This window comes from Mus caroli, chromosome 2 (genome assembly GCF_900094665.2).
Source record: "Mus caroli chromosome 2, CAROLI_EIJ_v1.1, whole genome shotgun sequence".
Classification (NCBI taxonomy): Eukaryota; Metazoa; Chordata; class Mammalia; order Rodentia; family Muridae; genus Mus; species Mus caroli.
The window spans coordinates 14670983-14696489 of NC_034571.1; the positions used below are offsets into that span (position 1 = coordinate 14670983).

General features: G+C 43.6%; 2 protein-coding genes across 12 annotated transcripts in view; one reads left to right on the plus strand and one right to left on the minus strand.

The window, feature by feature from the left end:
• The window catches only part of Mllt10 (MLLT10 histone lysine methyltransferase DOT1L cofactor), a 148775-nt gene extending 137884 nt beyond the window's left edge, over nt 1-10891 (plus strand). For 6 of the 11 annotated variants that reach the window (XM_021156843.1, XM_029473562.1, XM_029473573.1 and 3 more), the window contains 7 exons: nt 910-1064; nt 3478-3666; nt 4022-4110; nt 4251-4615; nt 5235-5331; nt 7691-7888; nt 9268-10889. In XM_021156843.1, the coding sequence (XP_021012502.1) occupies nt 910-1064; nt 3478-3666; nt 4022-4110; nt 4251-4615; nt 5235-5331; nt 7691-7888; nt 9268-9312 (1138 nt within the window). In that variant the 3' untranslated portion in view covers nt 9313-10889. Of the gene's footprint in view, nt 1-909; nt 1065-3477; nt 3667-4021; nt 4111-4250; nt 4616-5234; nt 5332-7690; nt 7889-9267 lie in introns of all 11 variants that reach the window. The other 5 variants (XM_029473556.1, XM_021156842.2, XM_021156840.1 and 2 more) reach the window with 1 other exon arrangement.
• Nucleotides 10892-15895: 5004 nt separating this feature from the next.
• The window catches only part of Dnajc1 (DnaJ heat shock protein family (Hsp40) member C1), a 157583-nt gene continuing 147971 nt past the window's right edge, over nt 15896-25507 (minus strand). Inside the window, exons 10-12 of the mRNA XM_021152177.2 lie at nt 22251-22299; nt 18229-18677; nt 15896-16104 (exon numbers count right to left, since the gene is read on the minus strand). Coding sequence (XP_021007836.1) covers nt 16036-16104; nt 18229-18677; nt 22251-22299 — 567 coding nt within the window. The 3' untranslated portion in view covers nt 15896-16035. The remainder of the gene's footprint in view (nt 16105-18228; nt 18678-22250; nt 22300-25507) is intronic.

Here is a 25507-nt window from a genome sequence, read left to right on the forward strand (position 1 = left end):
TCTCTCTCTCTCTCTCTCTCTCTCTCTCTGCGCCACCATGCCCGGCCTAATTTTTTTTTTTTTATTGGACTTTAAGATTCAAATGTCCTCCACAGTGTTACATTTGTAGTGTTAGTCTGATAACATGTACATTAAGACAGTTAGAGAAATTTTATTTTAATGTGTATATGTACTTTCCCTGCATGTACATCATGTATGTGCATCATCTGAAGACGTAGTGCCCGAGGAAGCCAGAAGAGGGCATCACATCCCCAGGAATTAGCGCTACAGACAGAGTTGTGAGCCGTCCTGTGGGTTTTGGGCACTAGACCTGGGCCCTGTGCAAGAGCAGCGAGTACTCTCAACCGCTGGGTCAGCTCTTCAGCCCCTCTCTCCTTTCAAGGCTCTATTTTATAGCTCTTCTAATGTCTGGTTTCTCTATGTCTTATAAAGAAAGCCATTCTGTTTGTTCACAGCCTACTTCAAAGAACACAGGTCATTTATTTTCTAGTGGTTTTTAATTATTTACTATGTTCAACTATTTTACTTTATAATTTAATGAGGAAGAATGACAGGGGCTGGTGAGATGGCTCAGTGGGTAAGAGCACCTGACTGCTCTTCTGAAGGTCCAGAGTTCAAATCCCAGCAACCACATGGTGGCTCACAACCACCCGTAATGAGATCTGATGCCCTCTTCTGGTGTGTCTGAAGACAACTACAGTGTACTTACATATAATAAATAAATAAATCTTTTTAAAAAAAAGAATGACAATGACTCAATTATGATTTTATTGAGACCTCTGCCATAGTCCATTTGGTGCTAGAAAATGTATACAGCAGAATGGTCTCTCAGCACAGCGTAGGAGATTGGTGTGCAGGTTCTTAGATGCATTCCTTTGTTTTTAATTTGAGATTAAATGTTTTTGACAGATCCCCTGTGAGCAACTTACAGCTTCGCTATGATCAACCGAGCAATAGCAGTTTGGAAACTGTGCCTCCAGTAGCAGCAAGTATTGAACAGCTCTTGGAGAGGCAGTGGAGTGAAGGACAGCAGTTTTTACTAGAGCAGGGGACTCCTGGTGACAGTAAGTATTCATTTTCTTGTGTCTAAAATATGAATACTTGGAAGTGGGCGGTGGTGGCGCACACCTTTAGTGCCATCACTCAGGAGGCAGAGGCAGGTGGATCTCTGAGTTCAAGATCAGACTGATCTATAAATCAAGTTCCAAGACAGCTGGTTCTGCACAGAGAAACTGGGCCCCCCAAAATACAAAAAAATACATAAATACAGAAAAACTGTTTACCCAAATAATGACATTATGTCAGGTGCTATATGTAATTTGAGAAGGTATGTCACATGGTTTGTCAGAGCTAACTTTATATTTTTAACTCCAAATTAGTTTTTATTCATCTTTAAGAATATCTCCAGCAAGTTTTTGTTTTTGTTTAAGTTCTGTAGTGTCTTGTGAACTTGATAGTAAGGCCGTCCCCTTTTCCTAGGGTTGAAGATAAATGACACGAAAATTGAAAAAGCTTGCCTTCTGTGCTTTGTGTTATCTGGTCACTGGTTGAAATGAACAGCTGCTGCTGTTCTCTGTCCTACTAGACTTTGCTCTTGACAACTTGTGAGAATATATGGTCTCTCCTCTCAGCTCAGGATTTAAACAAAGATTCCTATACCCAGAGATGACAATGATGATGATCTCCTCCTCCTCCTCCTCCTCCTCCTTCTTCCTCCATCTTCCTCCTCCTTCTTCTTCTCCTTCCTCCTCCTCCTTTTCTTTTTCTTTCTTCTTTTTCTTTCTTCTTTTTCTTTCTTCTTCCTTCTTCTTCTTCTTCTTCTTCTTCTTCTTCTTCTTCTTCTTCTTCTTCTTCTTCTTCTTCTTCTTCTTCTTCTTNTTCTTCTTCTTCTTCTTCTTCTTCTTCTTCTTCTTCTTCTTCTTCTTCTTCTTCTTCTTCTTCTTCTTCTTCTTCTTCCTCCTCCTCCTCCTCCTCCTCCTCCTCCCCCTCCCCCCCTTTTTTTTTAAACGTATCTAGTCAGCTATAGCTAGGTATCAGATTTTAGAATTTGAAGGAATAGTAATTAGGCAGACATAGTGATACCTGTTTCTTATTCTGCCACTTAACAGGTAGATGCAGGTGGCACATATCTTTAATCCCAGCACTTGGGAGGCAAAGGCAGGCTGATCTTTGTGAGTTTGAGGCCAGCCTGGTCTACATAGAGAATCTCAGAAGAGCCAGGGCTACTTATTTGGACCCTGTTCTTGCAAAAGGAATAGTAATTAGTAAATTTTATATTTAATCAGAATGTTAATCATACTTATGGTATATCTTGTATATACATAGTATATACAAGTATGGTATATCTTGTATATACATAGTATTAATGGTGCGGGTTATCAGTGACACGATGTGGAAAGCAAAAACAAAAACACAGTTGGAGCAACTGAGGGAGAAGAGTAGGTGGGTTTATCATTTTGGTATGCAACTTTCATACTAGTGAGCGAAGTGCCTTGAATTGATCTTTTATGGGCGGTGCCCCTACTGAAAACTGTTGAATGTGAGGAAATGGATGTGAGCATAACCTTTTAAACAGGATAGGTAGAGGACAGGCTAGCTGTCTTATTGTCTCATCTGGGCACCATAAGGGGGATCAAATTTAATGCTAGAGGGTCTTTGGAAGGCCCTGAGGTCATGTTATGCAAATACATCTTTTTAATACCTGGAATTTTTCATATGTCCATCACCATGGCCCAACAACAATGTTCTTGATTGGCAGTTGAAAGTCCAAGCCTTGGAAGAATTAACACAGTATCTTAGGTGATCAGGCAGGGCCGTAAGCTTGTTAACAGATGAGGAGGCTTCTCTTCCTCAAGCGAGAAATAGCAGGGGTGCAGATACAGTGCTCCCTGCTGGGGAGCCTTCGAAGAGACAGGCTGAACAGCTTTCTGCCAGTTGGGTGGCAGCAGGCTTGGTGGTAGTGGTGTGGTAGTGGCTGCGGCTGCAGTTGCGGCTGCTGCTGCTGTTGTTTTGGGTCCTGCATGTTTAAACAGTAACTGAGAAAATGTGTAAAGCATATTGGTGTTAAGTTTCCTATTGTAACTTTTACCTTTGTCATTATTTTTTCTTATAAAAAATCATGAAAAGTACTTTGAAATTTTAACTAAGTTTTATTTTGAGGAAAATAAAATGCCACCATTTTTCTTTGAGGATACAAACTACTTGAACATGATTGAGGTGGGTTATTGTTTGACACACACACACCCTGCATATGTGCACTGGTGAGCACTTGTGCGGATCAAAGCTTCCATGTGGTACAGCTGGATACAGTCTTCCTTAACATGATGCTTGTATCTACATTCAGATCTAGTCATGTTAGTATTAGCCTACAAAATTTCTACATATTTAAGTCTGAGGCAATTGATGCTATGACCATAAAATAGTCATGGGAATGGAGATGTCTGTGCTTTAAAAAAAAGTCACAGAAATATTTGCCAGTTCTAGGAATGTTAAAGTCATTACATCAACTTCAAGTTGAAAATCGAAGATTAGAAGAACAGATCAAAAACTTGACTGCCAAAAAAGAACGTCTTCAGTTGTTGAATGCACAGCTTTCAGTGCCTTTCCCAGCCATAACGACAAACCCTAGTCCGTCCCATCAGATGCACACATACACAGCACAGACTGGTGAGTACCACAGTACTGTTTCTAAGGGAAGTGGGATGGACTCTAATGGTTACCAGTTACATGAAGAAGATGGTAAGTTATTTCTGAGGGACAGAGACAGCCCTAGTAATTCCCTTGAATTTGTTTTCACTTCAGTGGATAGTTTAGTGGTAAAATTTATTTAAATGTAAGATTTCATTTTTGAAATAAAGCTACAACATTCAACACAAAGACACCTTCTCTGTCTTCCTCCGTCCCCCACTTAAATAAGTGTTAGGAGTAACAGGATTATGGGCTTCAGCAGCTACTTTTAAATAGCCTTTAATACACACACTATAATTAATAGGGCCCGTGTTTGTTATCTTTCCGTTTCTAGCTCCTCCTCCTGATTCCCTGAACAGCAGTAAGAGCCCACATATAGGAAACAGCTTTTTACCTGACAATTCTCTTCCTGTATTAAATCAGGTAAACTTTTTTGAGAGTGGTTAAATGTCCATTTGTGTGTTTTACTTGCAAACATTGCACCTTACATTGAATGATTTAAAATAATGCTAAACAGTCTTGCTGTGCTCTTTGCAACTTCAGTTTCCTTCTTATTACACTAGGACTTAACCTCCAGTGGACAAAGCACCAGCAGCTCTTCTGCTCTTTCTACTCCCCCTCCTGCTGGGCAGAGTCCTGCTCAGCAGAGCTCTGGAGTCAGTGGGGTTCAGCAGGTGAATGGCGTGACAGTGGGGGCACTAGCTAGTGGGATGCAGACCGTCACGTCCACCATCCCAGCTGTGTCCGCAGTGGGTGGAATAATTGGAGCTTTGCCAGGTAACCAACTGGCAATTAACGGCATTGTGGGAGCTTTAAATGGTGTGATTCAAACTCCAGTCACAATCTCCCAGAACCCTGCCCCTCTCACCCACACCAGTGTACCACCTAACGCAGCGCATCCAATGCCGGCCGCCGCACTGACCAACAGGTAAGCTGTTGCTGTGGTGGGCGTTGTTATTATTTGTTTTTCATGCAACATGTTATTAGTGTTGTCTTTGTTTTGGGTTAGGATTTTTTAATGTATTTTGTAGATGTTCTCTAAAAAAAGTTAAGTGCTAACTACTCATGGTATGCTTGTTTTTTAAATTGATGTAATTCAATTAAAATGGATTTCAGTATCATATTAAATATATTGTGTTGAAAATGTCGGTCCTGATCTGGGATATCAAACTTAAGATGTTACTTTTCCTTATTATATACATGTATACTAAATTTTAAAAAGGCATTTTTGTGGCAGTCACATGATACTGGCTCCTCAAATTTTAACAGCACAATTTTGATACTTCTCTATCACAGACTTTGATGAAGTAAGAGACAGATGAATACTGTTATTACAAACACATAAGTTTGTACCTTTTTAAACTAAATTCCTGACAAGTTTCTGTTACTTGATGGTCGAGTTTCTGTATATAAGGAGAAAGAACAATTTGTACATAATGAAGCACTGTAGTTCACATGAGTTTGTTAACACCCCAATGAAGAAGCTGCCTTTCACGTCACCCCTGAGAAGGTTACAGTAGAAAAGTAAGGCTGTGATGGTTTTTCAGTGCCCCGGGACTAGGGCTGCTGTCGGACCAGCAGAGACAGATGTTTATCCAGCAACAGCAGTTCCAGCAGCTGTTAAACTCCCAGCAGCTCACACCCGTAAGTCCTTTGTTTGACAAGGTTTTACTTTTGTCCATGTCTGGTGTTGTGGCTATCCTGGGCTCCTCCTCTGTGAGTGTGGGTCTTAGAAGTTGCTGTGCTGTTTGGCACATCAGTGCCGTCCCATTTGCGGACTGTCTTACACATGTTAGAACATGCATTGTGCTAACTAGGCTCTGAGGATTGGAGTGCAAGTTGTATTTTCCTGGCAGTTCATTCTGAGAGTTGAGAGTACACACACTTGCATCATGATACCTTTCAAGAAGGAAATGATACAGGATGAGGGCAGGCATTAAATAGTCTAAGGGATGAAGTAAGGTGAGGGTGAGGGCCATTTCACTTGTATTGTGGTCTTGAGAGTAGAACCAGGGCCTCAGTTGTGACAGGCTCACTGGACTAGCATTGTACTGTGGCAGTCCATCACCAGCTCATCTTAGATGGGAGGTGACGTGTTGACCTCCATTCTGTCTCTTAGCTGTTATAGCCACATAGGTTGTGCTGATCTTGCTTTATTTTCTAAAGAATTCATTGAAGAATATTGAACTGAACATGACATGATAGTTACTAAGGGCTTAGAAACATTAGTAGCTCTATGGAAACAATGAGTTTCAGGCCATAGAAGGCTATGATACTGAGACAGTATCTGGCCCTATCCTCAACCCACTCTAAATCAATCAATCAATCAATCAATCAATCTCTTCCTTCTCTGCTCAAAAGCATTCCTGACTTCACATCTTCCCTCCTTTCTGCCTGCCAGTCTCACTGGGCTCTCATGGGTCTAGGATCTTGCTGTCCAGTCTCTCACTGAGGCCAAAGAAATGCCCTGCTTCTTCATCCACTTGGGTAATGCTAATCTCCTCCAAGTCTTTGTCCACTCTTAATTTGGCAGAGCTGCTCTGACTACTACACTGTCATGGGCTCCTCTAACCAATCACCATACCTCTATCTGCCATACATCCCAATCAGATAACACAGTGCTTGTAGTCAGCACTCCGGAAATCTTGAGTGGAATTCATACTTACTGAAAGTAACAACTTGGGGGCTAGAGAGAATGGCTCAGAGGTTAAGAGCACTGACTGCTCTTCGGAGGTCCTGAGTTCAAATCCCAGCAACCACATGGTAGCTCACAACCATCTGTAATAAGATTGGATGCCTTCTTCTGATGTGTCTGAAGACAGCTACAGTGTACTTACATATAATAAGTGAATACTTAAAAAAGAAAGAAAAGAAAGGAACTCAAAACTGCAGCAAGAAAATATATTGTTAGGAGTTGGTGGCAACCTTCAGAAACCATTGAGAAGAATTATGTACAGGGTTTGGTCAATGAGAGGAATTCCTGAATAGCTGTTTATAATGTTACTTACCCTGTTTTAGTTTGTTTCTGTGTTGCTGTGACAGAACACTGACTAAAGCAACTAGGCAGGTGTTTATTTGGTGTATAGGCTACTGTACCATCTAGGGACAGCATGGCAAGAACTGAAGTAGAGTGATGGGTGACCTGCCTTGCTCCACATGACTTGTCAAATCTGTTTCTTAGCCATCTCAGAACCACGTGCTGTCTACAGTGGGCTAGACTCTCCTGCATCACTCATTAGTCAAGACAGTGCGTATAGGCCAATCTGATTGAAGTATTTTCTCAATTGAGGGTCCCTCTTCAGATAACCTGCTTGTGAGTTAACAAAGCCAAGCAGCACAGTATCCAACTGCTGCTGTTTCTGTTGTGTGTTCTTCACGGACAGCCTCATTTGAAGACACTTCTCTGTATTTGCCTCTACTGTGTTTTAAAAATGGGCAACTCAGCTGGATGACAGCAGCAGCACACACCTTTCATCCCTGCACTTTGGTTGCAGAGGGCAGGTGGATCTTTGAATTCCAGGACAGCCAAGGCTACACAGAGAAACCCTATCCTGAAAAACAAAAATCAACTAGTCCAATCAATCAATCAAACAATCAACCAAATCAATTAAAAATGGTCAATTCCCAAGTGGTGCTGGGTTACTACCTATGCAGTTGCTTTCCTGGATGCTGGTCTTTATCCCGTTTGTTTTTAAACAGACTTCACCATAGTCTTGGCTAGCATGACACTATGGAGACCAAGCTGTTCTGGAAATTCAGAGAGAGAGAGAGAGAGAGAGAGAGAGAGAGAGAGAGAGAGAGAGAGAGGATAGAGAGGATAGAGAGAGATCTGCATCTGCTTGCCAATCAATCAAATGCTGGGATTGAAGGCCTGTGCCACCACACTCAGCTCTTGCTCTCTTAGCAGTGACTGTGCTTTAAATAATACTGTAGGAGAGAGATGGAGAAGGCAGGCTTTGCTGACTCTGGCTGAAGCTCATCTTTCATCCCACCTTTTCTGAAGGAACAGCATCAGGCCTTCTTGTACCAGCTGATGCAGCAGCAGCACCACCCACCTGAGCTCCAGCAGCTGCAGCTCCCGGGACCCACGCAGATCCCTATCAACAATCTCCTTGCAGGCACTCAGGCACCTCCACTCCACACAGCTACCACCAACCCCTTCCTCACCATCCACGGGGACAGCACAAGCCAGAAGGTCACAGTAAGTATGTTTTGTGCTGCACCTTGGAAGCAGGGTCTTTAGTGAGCCAAGTTGGATGGTCTTGTCTTTTTCCATGTTATTCCCCTGACCTTTCCTTCTTAGGGCCAGTTGTTTTAGCAGCTGGATATTGCAAACTGAGTGTCTAAGCTAACTTAATTTACGCCTCTCTTAAGTATATCGATTTGAGGTTCTAATTATATCATATAAGGTTCTAAGGCCATTTATAAAAAGCATTTTCTAAAATGTTAGCAAGATATATGAAATTAGCCCATTCAAACAGATTGTATTTTTTCTGCTTTTAAAATGGAGTCATATTTTTGATATGGTAAAATACACAAAATTAGGGCAGAATTCCTAACATTATTCCAGATTCCTTGAGAAAGTCAATTGCTATGCTGGAGAAATGTCCACACTAACAGAGCATCCAAAGCCCTGCTGCTCTCAGCACCTGTCACTCCAGCTCCAGGAGGCCCAGGCTCACTTTGGTTTTCTGTAGGCAACTGCACACATACACATAATATAAATGTTCCCAAAACTTAATTACAGTCACAATTTTAATAAAGTGTAAAATTTAAATTTATTGACCTTTTATTTTGTAAGTCATAGCATCTCATCCTTGAGGGGCAAAGGTAAAGTTAGGTGTTGACACGTGAACAACCTGCACAGGGGCTCATGTTTTAGGAAGGTCCTGCAGTGCAGACATGGAGACCTGGTGCCAGGAGGGGAAAGAATCCAAGGGCCCGAGGGACGCCCGCAAATCTGAGCACTGGTATTACCATGTTGATTGCTTTGAGATTTTTCTCTAGTTTTAACCTTAGTTACGTTAGTTTTCATTTATTAATGAACACTGGTTCAGAATGTGGGCTAACTGCCAAGTGCTTTCTGTTTGTTCTCTTGCTGTGTGCCTGCTTCCTAAGTGTGGGAACTGTCACTGTGCATCTTGCCAGCTTTCCCTACCAGGGAGTCTATGCTTATATAGACATTTGACACACTTTACTGTGCTTTCTGCTCATGGATATTTTCCACATTAAAAATAGATTAATTTTTAGTGGAAGAACCACAATAATCAGAGAGTAACCAGCTTCATGGGGGGGGGGGGGCACAGCACATAAGCTCAGCTGCTTGGGTGGCTAAAGCTGGAGGGTCATGAGTTTGTGGGCGGAGCCATATATATAGAGAGGCCCCATATCTATCCGCCTCTCCCCTCGCCTTCTCAGCTCCCGTTCTCCCCAAGACAAGGTCTCTGTATAGTTCTGGCTGTACAGGAACTCAGTATGTAGACAAGGCTGGCCTTGAGCTCATAGGACCTGTTTATCTCTGGTCCTTTCTGTACAGTGGTTGAACTAATTAATGCTTCTTATTTCTGTTTTGAACTGCAGAGACTTAGCGATAAAACTGGGCCTGTAGCTCAAGAGAAAAGTTGACACTTGAAAATGGCCAGAACTCGCCTTTCCTGCTGTTCCGTGCTTCACTGGCTGCTGCAGTGTCTGCCACAGCTATGAAGAAGGGCGGCGGGAACACACAGGGGAGGATGTCACACACTCCCTTGTAAGGCTCTGATTTTCTTGTTGCTTTGTTGCACTGAAATGGAATTCCTATATACCCATCCCCTACCAAAGTGTTTAAACTTCGGAAGAAAAATTAATAACTTTTTGTCAATGAAATAATTCATATGCAATGAGTTTATCAATCCAAGAAAAATGTAATGTGCTTGCTGCACAGCTAGTTTTGTTATAAATTGGAGACATATAAAACTAAAGACTTATATTTGCAAACCACTTGGTTATATCATAAAAGTTGGAATATGAACTATCTTATTGGGATAGAGTGTGCTTGTTCCATGGGGCAGATTTTAAGTTTTGAGAACTGTTTGATTTCTTCTCTTGGAGTTGTATTCATTAAATATTGTTATTATACAGATCCTCAACTGGGGCTTTGCAAATGTTTTAAAGAATTCCTTTCTAATGAGATTTGTCCATTTGGAGATCAAATTAGGATGGAGACAACTGCTTCTGCTAACAGTAGTTTTCTTTTGCAAAAGAAAAAAAAATTTGTGTGTGTGTTAAAACCTACTCTGGAGTTAAGGAGCTCTAAGGCTGCTGGGAGAACTAGATCAATTGGAAGAGAACAGTTTCTTTCAAAAAGAGACACCAATGTGGAAACTGCTACAGGGTTCTAGCATCAAAGTGCCTGTTGGGACCTCCCTGGGTAGAAAGGGCTCTGTACAGCAGGGTAGGCCACTTGTGCCAGCAGCTTCCCCATGCTTCTGTCTCTGTTGAACCTTTCTGTGCCACCATAGAGAGCTCAGGCAAACTGATTGTCAACAAGGAAACAAGTAGACCTGGGAAGAGTCTACATGCTTGTTTATCTCATCAGCCTCAAACCACCCACTGGAACAGGCACACCACCACAGTTCCTAAAACCTGTCCCACAGCCTTCCAAATTAGCCATGCCCCGAGTAGCCATGCTCTTGATTGTGACAATATGGCAGCCTAGTAGGTTAGACAGTTGGGGATATAATCATTGGTCTGTTTCTGAAACACATGAATTACTGGTGGGAAAGGCCCAACTGCAGTTCGACCTCCACTGTGTGCTTAGCTGGAAGACCATGTGCACGACTTAGCAGTCTGTCTTCTGTGACACTGCACACCTCTTACCTCACTTCTGTAAATAAGGTTGTGAATCTGTTTTGTAATGTGAAAAATTCATAAGATAACATTGATATTTTGATTTGTAATATTTCTAATTGGTAGATTTAATTGAAAAGTAAAATTAATTTATTTTTATATGTTCAGGGGAATTTTAAAGAAAGTCAAACCTTTTGTAGATAATTTAAAAGAATCAGTGTGGTTTATTTTATATATGTAACCCACTGGTTGTTATTCTGTAACAATTTGTATAAATGGTAAATTTTTGAATGTGCTGTTATTTTACTTAGATGTAAAATTCCACATGTATTAAAATGTACAAAGTTTTTGTTAATAAAATTTAATGATGTTTATAGCTCTGTGCCCTGCCTTCTTTGTTGGAGACGCGGCTGTCCTGAGCTCCTGTGTGCAGCACTTGTCAGCACTGGGGGCAGTTCCGTGGGGAGCTTGTCTTGTAGTTGTCCGATTTCTCGGGGGTAGGCTGTGCAGGAGAGCATGGAGCCACCCAGCTGTGTCCAGAGATGGCAGTAATTACTGAGGAGGGTGGGTGGGTGTCCACAGTAAGAAGGGACTGGCTCTCTAGGAGACATCTGTTCATAGCACACTGGATTAAAAAACTAAATTCTATTGTTCACATATTTAGAGTAAATGAGAGGCATTCTCTAAAAAAAATACTTATGTGTTCAATGATCCTTGGGTCACAGATCCACCATAGTTTTTACCCCAGAGTACAGAGATGCATGTTATTTCTTTTTGGTAATTAAGAGTTGAGTGAACATGAAAAAAACCTAACCCTTGGCTCCTAACTGTATTTTGTTTTAATAAGGGCCATGTATCCTGGCTAGCCTTGGACTCCACGTAGGTAGCTAAGGCTGCCCTTGAACTTCCTGTTAAAGCTTGGGCAGTCGGATGTCAGGTTTGTGCTGTCACCTAGGGCTCCCTGCAATGAGTCTCTGGTTGAGCTTCATCTCCAGCCCTAAGTCCCCAGCTTTATTACAGACTGAATTAGGTTTGTAGGAAGAGACAAAGAAATGGACTTTAGAAAGTCTTTTCTGTTGGCCAGATGTGTTGATGACACCTGCATCCCAAACACCAGCTGCTTTTGGCAGAGGACTCAGGTTTAGTTCTCGGCATATACATGGTGACCCAGCTGTCTGTAACTCTACTGCCAGGGGATCGGACACCTTTTGACCTCTGTAACCACAAGGCATGCAGATGGTACATTTACATACATGCAGACAAACATTCAACCAAAATTGTTTTTTAAAACAGGAAGGGCAGATATTGTCTTTCCAAAGATTAAAGAACACACTCAGCTAAGGTGGCAGATGCAGCTCTGTTTAATCTTCACTCTGTAGAGAATCCACTGTATAGGAAGGATTGTTCTGCTTCCCTTCATAAAAGCATGGCATTTACCTTGTATGTTCTTCACCTGGCTAGGACACATGGGTGGCCCCAGGTCAGCTTGTCCCCTGCCAACTTTGTGAGCAATTTATCACCACATTTTGGAGTTTGAGAGTATGTATGTGGTCAGGGCACCCAATTGGTGTGCCTAGGGCTTGTTTTCCCTTGGTTCTTTTTTGAGTGTGGACTAGGCTGGTCTCCAGCCCACAGTTCCAGTACTTCTTATGCTGAGATCTGTAGGCTTGCTCCCCTCTGCCTTTTCATCAAGTTGTTATGTTACAAAAAGGAAGGGATAATCCCTCAGCTCTGTGGACAGTTTCTGGAACTAGGAGCAGAGGGCTTAGGATGAAGTGCCCCTTTGCTGCTGTTATGGGGTTCATATATTTCTGATCAAATCCACAAGAGAGTGCTACAGTTGGGTATGGTGGCTCATACCTGTAATCTCTGCACTTGGGAGGTAGAGCAAGGAGGTTTAGGAATTGAAGGTTATTCTAGTTCAAGGTCAACCTGTAAACCAGTCTCAGAAACCAAACGAACCAGCCACCCCTGTAACCCTCTTTCTGTCCAAATTAAAGCAAGCCTTTAAAAGGAAACATTTCTGTGGCACTGGAGCTAGGATCCTGGGCCTTGGAGGGGTTAGCTAAGACTTTACCACTGAGCTATGTCCAGCCTTTCTCAAAGTTAACAGCAAAGTGAAGGACACCTAGCACCCTATCACCAAAGAGGAAAGACTAGGGGAAAAAAAAAAAGAGGAATCCCTCTTTTTTATTCTCCCCAGTCTTTATGCTATACATACACACACACACATCCCATGTAAAACATTTTCCATTACATTCCTATAGTTAAAATATTGTACATACAAAGAGTTTTGACCTACTTTTGTTACTTTATTAAAGTGGCACATATGAAAGAGTTTAGATTTTAGGAGCTGAACTTTATATAGTTCCTTAAGTTCCTGGTGAACCTTTGCAGCTTCTACCATGTCGACAACCTGTCTGGCAATGCAAAGGGTTGATGTGGGAGCTGGAGGGTGGGACCCGTACAACACTGGAGTCTGATAGGAGAGCAGAAAAGAGCTTTGTACATGTGTGCAGCTAAGCTGCTGTCAGCAGCTGCACAGGGCAAGAGGCAAAGCATGGGCCCCAGGGCTGGCTGCTGGGGACAGCAGTGAGGGCAAGAGAGGCAGAAGCCAGACATGCTGTTTTCTAGATCTAGGGCCCCAGGAAATTTGCTATCCAGTTACTTCTCACCAGCCTCACCAGCCACCTTTGTGCTGCAAACTTGGAATAGCATGAAGTGGCCTGAAGGGGGTTTTCTGGACTAGGCCACACAACCTGACTCATCTGATTTCCTCAAAACTGCTCTGTAAGACATGGTGACTCCTGGCAAACATGTACTGCTTTTCTTTCCTTGGTTGTTGCCACAAGACCAAGCTTCCTCTAGACTTGACATAGCCAGACTCTGTTTTCCCAGTTTCACAGATTAGGGAGGCAATGGTTTAATCACACAAGGCCATGTAAGCATTGCACAGTAATTATCTGAGGCAGGTAATACCTGTTCACGGTTTTTTTGTAGTGCTGTCTGGGATAGTTTCCTGGATAAAGCCAGTGTGGAACTTGAGATCTGTTGGGGTTGAGACCCTTTCCACTACAGCAAACCAGCTACCCTGTTCTTCAGGGCCCCTCATCTGCCCATGCCCCAGGATGGGTGAAAACCTGGGTGTGGTGCTGAATAGCTGGCATCCCAGAACTCAAACCATAGGAGGATCCGGGCATCTTTAGCTACAGAGTGAGTTCCAGACCAGCCATGCTGTGGTCTCAGTGAGATGTCTCCCATAAGTCTCTAGCATTTAAATACTTGGCCTTTCAACAGTCTTGGCTGTTTGGGGAAGACTAGGAGGTGGAAGCCCTGTGTGTTGCTTGGCTCACTGCACCAGTATCACATAGCATGATCACAGAACAGAAGTAAGATGTAATAGTACAGAGGGACAAGAGGTAGCAAAGAAAGGAGCCATGGTAGGACTGGGGATTGGGGCTGATGTGAAGAATTCAGGGGAACACATGGACATGTTCTGGCATAGAAAAGCAAGTTCGGGTCCCTTAGGGATACTGACCCCCCAGTGGCAATGCTCAGTACCAATCAGTGGCAACTTTGAATACACAGCTTGTTCTCTCTCCCTCTTCTCCTGTTAACCCCCCCCCCCCCCCCGTATTAGTTGCTTGTCTGTTGCTGTTACAAAACACCATGACCAAAGCAACTTATAAAAGGGTTTATCTGGGGCCTATGGCTCCAGAGTATGAGTCCATGGTGGCTAGATGGAGGTGGCAGTAGCAGGTGGGACGAGTGGCCTACAGGCGCCACAAGCAGCAAAGCTGACTTTGAAATGGCTTTTGGAACAAAGCCAGGTAAGCGAGCAAGTTGGATGTGAGGAGAGGTTCAGGAAACGGATAACCAGCTGAAAAATAAGTAGTAAGTGGGAGGTCATGTCTGACCCCCTTAACGACGGTCCGCAGGTACTTACGGAATAGGGCCTCTCTAGAAAACCACTTTTAGTCTCTTTAACGACATGCATAGTGGCTAAAAGCAGAAGCAGCTCTGCTGGAAGTTGGAGGCTGAAGCCAGAGTGCATCTTTGCCAGGCCTGTTCTTCAATGAGAGGAAGAAGACCACTGGCTTCCTAGGGACTTTGTGTGTGGTTATGCCCATGATAATAGGTCAAACTGCCACCACCACCTTCAGGAGGCCAGCTGGGTCTGCTTGACAGACTTGGACTCACACCTTGGAAAGGAGGGGTTGGGGAGGGAGTCATGGAACAGCTATGTGAGTATCCAGGCATCCCCCACTATCCAGCTGTATGCAATTCTGTTCTAATTGCATGTGCTTTAGGGTCTCTGGAAGGTGTTAGACTCTGTAGGTACGAAGGATTAGGGAAGCTGGCTCCCTCAATGTAGCTTTGGGAATACACCATCCCTTCCGGCTGCAGACCTTCCAGTGTGGCTGCTTTAAGGTCACCTCTGCTCCGACCCCTAAGCCCTCATCCACTGTAAGTAACCCTATGTAAACTATATAAGGTTAATCTGCATGAATTTTGGAGTTTTTGGTTTGTCTTTGAGACCTTAGGCGAAGGGGTAGACATTGAGTTTTGGCAACAGCTCATCACACTGAGAGGCCTTACCTACTAACAGTAACATACTGGGTACTGAGGTGTCATTGTGTAGAACTAGGCATGACTTCAAACAGCACACTGTAGCCAGTGGAGTACATCTCTTGCTTGGCAGCAGTTTGAAGTTTCCTTCTAAAGGGGCTGGATTGAAGTTCAATTTCCATCACTACATACATGGTGACTTACAGCCATCCATACAACGGATCTATGGGATCCACTGTCGTCTTCGGGTACACACACAGACACAAAAGCAAAGCATTCACACCAAAGCACAACAAAACTGAAAAACAAGCCCAAAAGCCTTTTCAAGTTTCAAACAAAAGCAAGAAATTCTTTAAAAATTTTAGATCCATGTATTCATGTGCATGTGTACATGCGGGCTTCGGATGTGTGTGCCGTACCACAATATGAATGCAGAGGTCAGAGGACAGGTTCTGTGAACATGTGCTTCCTGGAGAGTGAGCTCAGACTGGCAGGCTTAGCAGTCAGTGGTTTTATCCACTGAACCACCTTCCAGGCTTAAATTTCTCATTTGACAATCAAACTTATTTGCTTTATCTCAAATTCCACCTGGTGCCCCTGTTTTTCCCTCCTTGGCTGGCCAACAGAAGACCTTAGATTTTTGGCACCACACTCTCCCCTGGAAACACAAGGAAGGCCTGTAAATGGCACCCTATAGCATGTATAATTGATTCATTCTTTCCTTCTCTCCCCCCCTCTCTTTCTCTCTTCCTTCCTTCCTTCCTTTCTTCCTTCCTCTTTCTTTCTTTCTTTCTTTCTTTCTTTCTTTCTTTCTTTTTTTCTTTCTTTCTTTCTTTTACTAAGGCACATGATGTTTAGAAATACTGAGGTACAAAATATAAGTTTCTGCATGAGATTTCTCGAGTACTTGTTTGGAAAATGATGGTCATCGATCGTCACCTTCCAGAAGATTCAGCTTTTAGCCTGCTTTTTCTTTTGGACCAGTTCAACCAGCAGCTTGTATCTAGCAATGCAGTCTTCCTGTGGGAAATAAAGAAAGAGGTGTAGTGACAGTTCTTTCTTGGGTCAGCTCGCTGTGCCCTCTCTGCGAGTCACTGCCCAGTCCTAATAGAGAAGCCTGTGTTCATTTCCTTTACAGTCTTCTGGGAAAGCCTAGTTGGTCTCAGGCAGACCTGGTCAGAGAAGATCTGCTGCAGGGCATAGCCGAGGGCTGCCTATGGAGTGCAGTGTGGCGTCCCCACTCAGCTTGCTAACCCTTCTACCATGGGAACTCCATCTCATCACATCCCAGGCCAGAGAATCCAAGAAACCTGGGGCTACAATACTCTCATGCTTTGTTTGTGCTTCTCCTTGGTGGCTGCTGGGACCTTCCTATGTGAGCTGCAGCACAGAACTAGCATGGAAGGTGGCCACATGGAGTGGGAAAGTTGGAGAAAATGGAAGGAAGTGGCTGCTATTTTCAGGTGGGCATGATATATATTTTAGAACCTATTCTCTTCCTGTCTAGATGATACCAACCCTATGGTACTGTAAGCATGTTAGTTCAGGGTCCAGGGCAAATGACTGCTGTGCTACAGCTACACAGCGTCCTTAATCAGGTACCTGGGACAGGATGGGCGCATCAGTGTACATGAGCATCTTGTGGTGAGTGCCTCCCTACATTCTACCATCACCCACCCATGCCTTCAAAGTATGAGCACATAAACAGCCATGGCCACTCAGCATCAGCCCTCAACAGGACAGTGTGGGTAGTGCTGAAGGCTGAGCAGGCAGGAGGCAGTGTCTCCTGACAGGACCTGAGCTCCCTCCAAGGCAGCTGACACCAGATGGTCAGTGGGCATCCCTTCCATGCCTGTGGGGTTAGGTTGCAGTCAAAGCTAAGGGATACTTGTGGGGCATGGAAGCCCTGCTCCTCTCTGGGGCAAACAAGAAGGTTCTGCTCCTCTCTGCTGCTTTAATTTTGAGCAAAATTCAATTTATCACACATGTAAATGGCGGAGTCTGACAGAAGTTAGAGAAACTCAGTGAAATAACTACTTTTGGCAAACCGACTGTAGAGATTGGAAGAATTTGTGCTTAAAGAGATGAACTGTTAATGGCTTATTTTTCTCTTCAGAAACTCAGTTTCATCAACGTAAAGTAGGTAGACCTGTGCACTCAGGGATATGCATGGCCATAAGCTAAGCTTTCCAACATAGAATTTCAATTAAGGAATTCAATGTGCCCAGAGGCTGCTTTTGATTTCTGTGTGCTCCGGGTGCCTCACACTTGGAACATATCCTTCAGGGAGCACTGGGGAGGACGGCTGGCCTGGAAAGCTTACCCAGGAGCTCCAAGCCTCCCAGTGCAAATCACAGTGGTGGGGAGGGCACGTTGGGCTCTCAGCAGGTCACCTCTGCTGTGTTTGAGAATGGTGTCTTAGCAGCCGCTCATCTCTGGGTGGCCAAGTGCCACCAAAACCAAAGCACTGCCACACCGAGTTATGCTGACAGTGTAGGGGTTGGCCCTGCTCACCCTTTGGGTCACACTTGTCACAGAGCCAGAGGACCCTGCCCCACCTTCTGTGGAGCAGGGACACTTCTTGGCAGCTCTGTTTCACTCAGAAAATACTTCCTGAGTAGGATAAACTTTCCAGTAGGCTGGCAGGCTGCAGTGGGAAGTTTTTGTTTCTTTAAAAATATATACACGTGTTTAAATACATACACACATTATATATCACATATATCTATAATAAAATGTATTACATGTATGTTTGTTCGTGTGTATACATGAATGCATGTTTACACGTGTGGCCAGACACATGCTGGGACAACTTGAGGGAGTTGGTTCTTTCTTTCCACCGTGAATTGCAGAGACTGAGCCGTCAAGCAAGTCTGATGGCCAGCACCGTCGCCCACTGAGAGCTATCTGGCCAGCCCGAGCTCTGTTTCATAGCTCTCATTTTCTTTGAGAAGAGCGAGCTATTCTGCATAAAGACTGTTCTTAGCATCCTGCCCTCATCTCTACCTTGGCAAGTGTGCAGATTCATGAGCTGAGGAAGACAACTGTGAAACACAAGGTCCTGTGGCCAGTGGGGCATGGAAGAAAGGGCTGGAAGCAGGGGAAGGAAGCATGGTCCACCCACTCCCCTGCAGTGTCACACACCTTGCTCTTAGACGGGACACATCTGGCTATCTTGTCCCAGCGGTCAGCGGCTCCTTTAGGGTATTGCTGTAATGCCAATTCTAGAAGTTTCTGTTGACTCTGCGTCCACGCCTCCTCTGCAGCACGAGTTCTTTCTTTTCGTTGTTTCTCTTCATCACTGGAATCGTTTTGTTCTGATATATCAAAGTCTTTTTGCCTCTTTCCTCTCAGCTTCTCCTCTGGCTCCACTCTGGTTACAGCCTCAGCCGCTCTGGCTGACTTCCGCCTCCGAGGTCGGGCTTCTGTGGTCGCCGACTCCTGCTCACCCTCAACAACCTCGTGCTCCTCATCCTCCATGGCCCCTGCTGAGTCCTCCCGCTGAGTGATGATGTCATCTGGCACGGCTGTGGCTATCTTGATTGGCCTGGAATTCTGACCATTTGACTTAAGTTCAGAGAGCCTGGTCATTCCTAGGAAAGGACACAGTACACGAGAAAGGGCATGGTGAACCTGGACACTGTGCTGGGCATTTGACGTGCACTGTCTAGTTTACCTTCTTCACTAGGAACACCCCAGCCTTATCCACAAGGGAAGGCTTTCTCTGAACGTGCGAGACATGGGGGTTGGAGCTTTGTCCTTGCCACTGCTCTGAGGAATACTGTGTATATATGGCCAGACTTCGATCAAAGAGCAGGGGTCCTTTAGGAAGGAAACCTGACACTTACTGGAATTCTCTATAGTCTAGGCTTCATTAGTTCTATTAGCATAATGAAAATTCACTAGGCAAGCTTCGCACTGCACCTCCTCTGCAGGCAGGCACAGACACAGAGCTCTAGTAGAACTACTTTATTCACAGGGCGTGCATGGGCCACACTACATGAATGGAGGCAAGAGGACGTCCTGTGGGACTTGGTTCTTTGCTTCCACCATGTCTGTTGCAGGGAACTGAACTTAGGTGGTCAGGCCTCGTGGCAAGTGCCTTTATTTGCTAAGCCATCGCCATAGCCTAAGGTGAATTTATTTTATCTTAGAGTTTCAGAGACAGAGTTTCTCTGTAGACTTGCTCTATAGACCAGACTGGTTTTGAACTTAGAAGTTCATACAACTTCTGCCTCCTGAAGGCCTGTGCCACCGCCTGGCTTCAAGGTGAATTTCTATATGCAGAGAAAGGATCTTAGTAAAAGGTCAAACCATTTTACTTCACAAAGGAAGACAGACAAATAGGAACACACCAATGGGATCAAGCTGTGACCTTCAGTAATGAACCTGGCAGGGAACAGAGGCAGGGCAACCCCGAGAAGTTTGGATGGGTTCACTTGCACTGGGAACAGCAACCTTGCAAGCCTGGGGTCTAACCTCATGCTCTGTAGCACTATAACCACTTGGTGTCTCTAAGGAACCAAATCTAAAACGTCATTTAATTCTACTTAAGCTTCAATTTGTTTTTGTGTATGTGCTTGCATATGTGTTCATGCACACGTGTGCATATGGGTGTGGTGGCTTCAGGTCAACATCCTGTGTCCCTCTTCCCTGGGCCTCCTTACTTCGTCTGGAACAGCTGTCTGAGGCCAGGCAGCCTCCTGTTCCCACCTTGCCCGCAGTGGACTCACAGGCACTCGATCCTGTACTTAGCTTTATCACATGGGTGCCAAGGATTGAACTCAGGTCTTCATGTTTGTGTTGCAAAAACTTTATAATTAAGCCATTTACCCAGCCTCAAACTTGAATTAAAAATAGCTAAATGTGACTACTGGTTACCAAATTAGATGTGTGTTTAGCCTCTTTAGAGAACACTTTGTTAGACGTAGGTATGCCTTAAAATATTCTTTAATTTATGAACTACTGCCACGTACCAATTAGTACATTTAATCATGAGACATTCTAAAGAGGAATTTCAATAAAAAGATACAGGTGATTTGTTTGTTTGTTTATGAGACAGTTTCTCTCTGTGTAGCCCTGGCTATTCTGGAATTCACTCTGTAGACCAGGCTGGCCTCAAATTCAGAGATCAGCCTGTCTGTACTGGATTTAAAGGCTAATGTCACTATGCAAGGCTAATGTGTGTGTGTGTGTGTGTTTTCTAAATAAATTTTATTGCTTGTCAAGAAATGTTGATTTTCTTAGTCTCTAAAATACAAATCAATATTCCCTCAGAAATTCCTACCCAACACTGCACCTCCCCTGGGGAAGAGGAAGGTTTCTAGCATGCAAGGTTGCACAGCACCTTGAGCTTACATCCAAAGGGACAAAGAATTGGAGTCCCAGAAACCCAAGAATGGCTCTTGGCAGACTCAAGAAGACAGTATGTATGTAGCTGGTTACCACCATCTGGCTGCAAACTGACAGACATACAGTTGATACTTTCTTTACCTAGCTTATCACAGTAAGAAACTGAGACTGGCAGGGTGTGACAGGAGAGCTCTTCGCATAGCCAGAATCTCACTGGTAGCTGAATGGGATGTGTGCTCTCTTATAAACATGGACAACATTCATTTGCACATGCCTGTTTTCCCTACCAAGTAGCACTCAGGCTCTTTCTTCCTTCACATGTCTGCTGTCACTGCAGACTGAGTAACTTTCTGAGCTGACCTTATGTTCAGGAAACAAAATGCTAGGCTAGTAAACCAGCTCTGGTGCTTGCCACCAAACCTGACCTTCTGAGTTTGACTGAGACCCAGATTATGGAAGAAGAGAACAGGCACCCCCGACACACACCCTAAGGCTGTCCACTGGCTTCTACATGCACAAAGCAACACAGAGACACACAGACACATGAATTTAAAAACACAGAAGGTGCCTAGCATCCTGTAAGAAGAAGGCTGCTCCTGGTGCTTCTGCTCCACAGTGAGCATGCTGCCTCTTGTAGTCACAAGGTCTTACGCCAACAGGGAGAATCAGGGTACTCCAGACAGTTCTAGACTGGCAGAAACTGCAGTTTCTGTGCAGGGATGCCAAACTGCTTTCTAAAAATAGTAAGTGAGGGCTGATGAAGTGGCTCAGCGGATAGGAGCACTTGACCACTCTTCCGAAGGTCCTGAGTTCAAATCCCAGCAACCACCCAAAATGAGATCTGATACCCTCTTCTGGCACATCTGAAGACAGCTGCAGTGTACTTATGTATAATAATAAATAAATCTTAAAAAAAAAAAGAAAAACCAAAAAAAAAATTAAAAAAAATAGTAAGTGAAATAATAGTAATAATAAATTTGTCTAATGAAAATTTCATTAATAATATTGAGAAACAGAAAAAAATGCATAACACTGGATAAAATACCAAATTTACAAGTCAGCTCCAAAATCAATGATGAGTCAAATGTTTAATAGCCATCCTGCAGAATAGGACAGTAAACAGAATACAGTGATGTGGCTGAAAGTAAGTCATTCTTAAACCAGTCAGTCCTTCTTCCAACATCGCTGAGGACAATCTTAAGGTTTGCACAGTGTTCTAGTGCTGACTCAAGCTTCCAACTCCCAATTCAGTTTTTAATTGTTTTACTAATTAAAAATTTTAATTTATAGCCAGGCAGTGGTGGTGCACATCTTTAATCCCAGCACTTGGGAGGCAGAGGCAGGAGGATTTCTGAGTTCGAGGCCAGCCTGGTCTACAGAGTGAGTCCCAGGACAACCAGGGCTATACAGAGAAACCCTGGCTCAAAAAAACAAAAACAAACAACAACAACAGCAACAATAACAACAACAACAACAAAACCAGTCTTCCCTAAAACTAGAAGAACACCATGCTGAACCTGTCTGAAGATCCTGGGACCCTGAGGTATGCTAACACTCTACATCTCTAAACTTAATCAGCTTTGCGGGGTCAGACTGGTTAAGTATCTATGATTAACCTTTCAGAGAAAGCATCAGTAGAGGTTTTTGGGGAAACTACCATCCCTACCACTTAAAGAAGTTATTACAGAAAGGGATCAATCTTGAAGAAGCAGTGTCAGATTAGTGATAAAGCAGAGACTCACGTGGGGAGCAAGTGACTGACTCTTTGATTTGCTTGGATTCGTGTAATAAAATCGATTAAGGTGGCAACTCACCGGGGGAGCTGGTGACTGAGTCCTTCAGTTCCTTGGCTTTGGTTGTCACCTATTTAAAAACATAAAGAGCAAGACAGCTTACTGGTTGTTTCCATATAAGGCCCATACAGGAGCAGGGGTAATGGAAGCCATAAACACAGAAGACCCTCATCCTCTGTAAATGTATAAAGTGGGAGAAGTCCTCAGCGCGTGTGCATTGTTGAAAGGGTAAGACAGTGTCAGGGACCAACTCCTCAGACTCTTGGGAATGGCAAAGCTTTCCTCCTGAGTGCAAAAGTTGGCAGTGTGTATAAATGCAAACAATTGACCAGAGTGTACCAAACTGTCACCTGCACATTCTTCCTGCAGGATGGCTGCAGTCGCAAACAATTGACAGAGTGTACCAAACTGTCACCTGCACATTCTTCCTGCAGGATGGCTGCAGTCTGAGAATGCCCACGTACAGAGACTCCTATTGAGACATCTAAGCCCCTCACCCCCACTTGTCCTGAGAGTCCCCATAATACATGGGCTGTTGTGGTAAGTGGTGTGCTCCGTCAGAGCAAGTGCAGTGCTTCAGAGCCCAGCTTTTCTCTATATGCCTCTCTCCTTTCTTACCCCCCTAGCTACTCCCAGCCTCACTAACAGCAGCTCAGGACAAGCTACCCAATAAGGAAGTGAGGCCCAAGAGACTCAATGTCTTGCTCTAAAATGCCCATCAACAGTAGAATTAGAACCTGAATCATTTCACTAATTTTAGTGGAAGTTAATTATACTAGATTCCTTTTAAAAATAGTTTTAAAAGATCTGTGCACTATTTTCAGTAAGAATTTCCAGAAACTGAATGTATATCTTCACTGGAAGACATTATACCAGTGAGCATTGTGGGGGCAGGAGGATAACACTCATGCTAATCATGTTACAACATTCTCCACATACCTGAAAGAAGCCCAAGATCATACAAGAGTGCACCACAGGAACATGTTTTGGGGGTGAAGGCATATGGACCCAAGAAACAATACATTTCCCTTTGAGTATGGCCCAACGTGGCTGGATATAAAATTAACTCAAACAAATCAGTAAGTAGCCTTCCTCTACTCAAATGATAAACAGGCTGAGAAAGATATTAGGGAAATGACACCCTTCACAATAGTCACAAATAATATATCTTGGTGTGACTCTAACCAAGGAAGTAAAAGGTCAGTATGACAAGAACTTCAAGTCTCTGAAGAAAGAAATTGAAGAAGATCTCAGAAGATGGAAAGATCTCCCATGCTCATGGATTGGCAGGATTAATATAGTAAAAATGGCTATCTTGCTGAAAGCAATCTACAGATTCAATGCAATCCCCATCAAAATTCCAACTCAATTCTCCATAGTGTTAGAAAGAGCAATTTCCAAGTTCGCCTGCTATATTGTTGACCTTTGGCCCCTGCATACAGAACAAGCTTATAGCCTTCTTAAAAGAGAGAATAAATAGGAGCAGTGCAGCTTTTGGTCCTGCACCAACATGAGACCCTGAGGACAGGACCTGAAGAATATGAGTTAGTTATCCAAGACTCCTGAGAGTAGCTCCAGGATTAGAACTTGTACAAGAAAAAAGGGGAAATGAGGGAAGTAAGGGCTTTTTCCAGCCCCACACCCACCTTACAGCTTTCCCCTCCCACCAGGAGTCACCCCACCTCCTACCCACAGGAACATTCTTGAATAAGGAATTCTCAGAACATACTGACTCTGAAAAAGTCCCAGGAAGAGTTCAAATGCTTATCTTGCTTGCTAACCCATAGATTTAAAGGTCAATATACTTAGCCAATAAGTTTGAAATGTAACCTTGCTGATGTAACCTGTGTCCCTAAAAAGTATAAAAATTGCTTGTACTAGCTACTCATGGTTGCATTCTTGTGACTAGAGGGACTGATTTGCATCGATCTGTGTCTCGGTGTGTCACCTGGGGGCGTCTTGAGGTAAACACCACCGATGGAGTGACCTTGCTGTGGTGCATTTCCTTCACCTCTAGCTTCATTTTTTCCTGTCCATTGGATACATCCCATAACCCTAACACTTGGCTCTAGCAGGCTCCACATAAAAGCATCTTCTTCTCTCTCTCTCTCTTTTTGGTTTTTCGAGACAGGGTTTCTCTGTGTAGCCCTGGCTGTCCTGGAACTCACTTTGTAGACCAGGCTGGCCTCGAACTCAGAAATCCACCTGCCTCTGCCTCCCGAGTGCTATAAAAGCATCTTCTTAAGGCTCCTCTTTTTCACCTCCTATGGCTTTCCACAGAGGGTCTTTGTTTCCTCTTCCCTGGTCTTGTATACTTCTCCATCTCTTGTCCTGACCTCAGTTCTGTACTTTTGTGCCTGCTAATCTATATGCTATTCCCTGCCTTCCAATGGAGTCTCTTCCCATCTATTCCCCTTAGATGCTGTTTGCTGTTACCATATATTAATTATATATAACAAGTACAGTAATTATTAACCTGTAACCCTGGTCTTGCCCATTTTATAGAAATTCAGATCTGAAAGGGCTTCAGTAATAAGCTGTGTACCAGACAATGAAGGCACATGTACACACACATACACACACACACAAACACACACGTGTGAGGTGAGGAACATAGGCAAGAAGGATCTAAGGCTTTTGCTCGCAATCATCATAACATACCATATTTGGAAATGAAATCTCTAATTTTATGGACAGACAGGTCAGGTGTCCTTTCATTACCACTAAACCTCATTTTGTTTGGATCTGCTAGGTCCACAGCCTAAACAAACTTTACAGAAAACATACACTGTCCCTCTTATAATAACTTCTCTGCATTCTGGACAGGTCTCCCTAGTGTGCCCAGGCTAGTCTCACATTCATACCATAGATCTTTGCAATGGTATGGTTCTGGGCATCTGTAGTTTCAACTACTAGTCAGTTCTATCCATATGTATCTGAAAAAGAGGTATTTTATTCCTTTGCATACATTTACTTACAGTAGATTCCTTTTCTTTCTTTTTTAAATTATTTCTGTAAGGTCAGCAATTTAAATTCTCTCACTCTTGTCCCCCTTAGTTAATCCTACTAAATGCATGCCAATTTTCTTGGTACTTTTATAGAATTAACTTTTGATTTCAATGGCATTGCTTGATGGATTATTTTCATTTTTTTTAATCTTTGGATTTGAATTCTCCTCCTGTACTGGCTATTTTTGTGTCAACTTGACACAGCTGGAGTTATCACAGAGAAAGGAGCTTCAGTTGAGGAAATGCCTCCATGAGATCCAACTGTAAGGC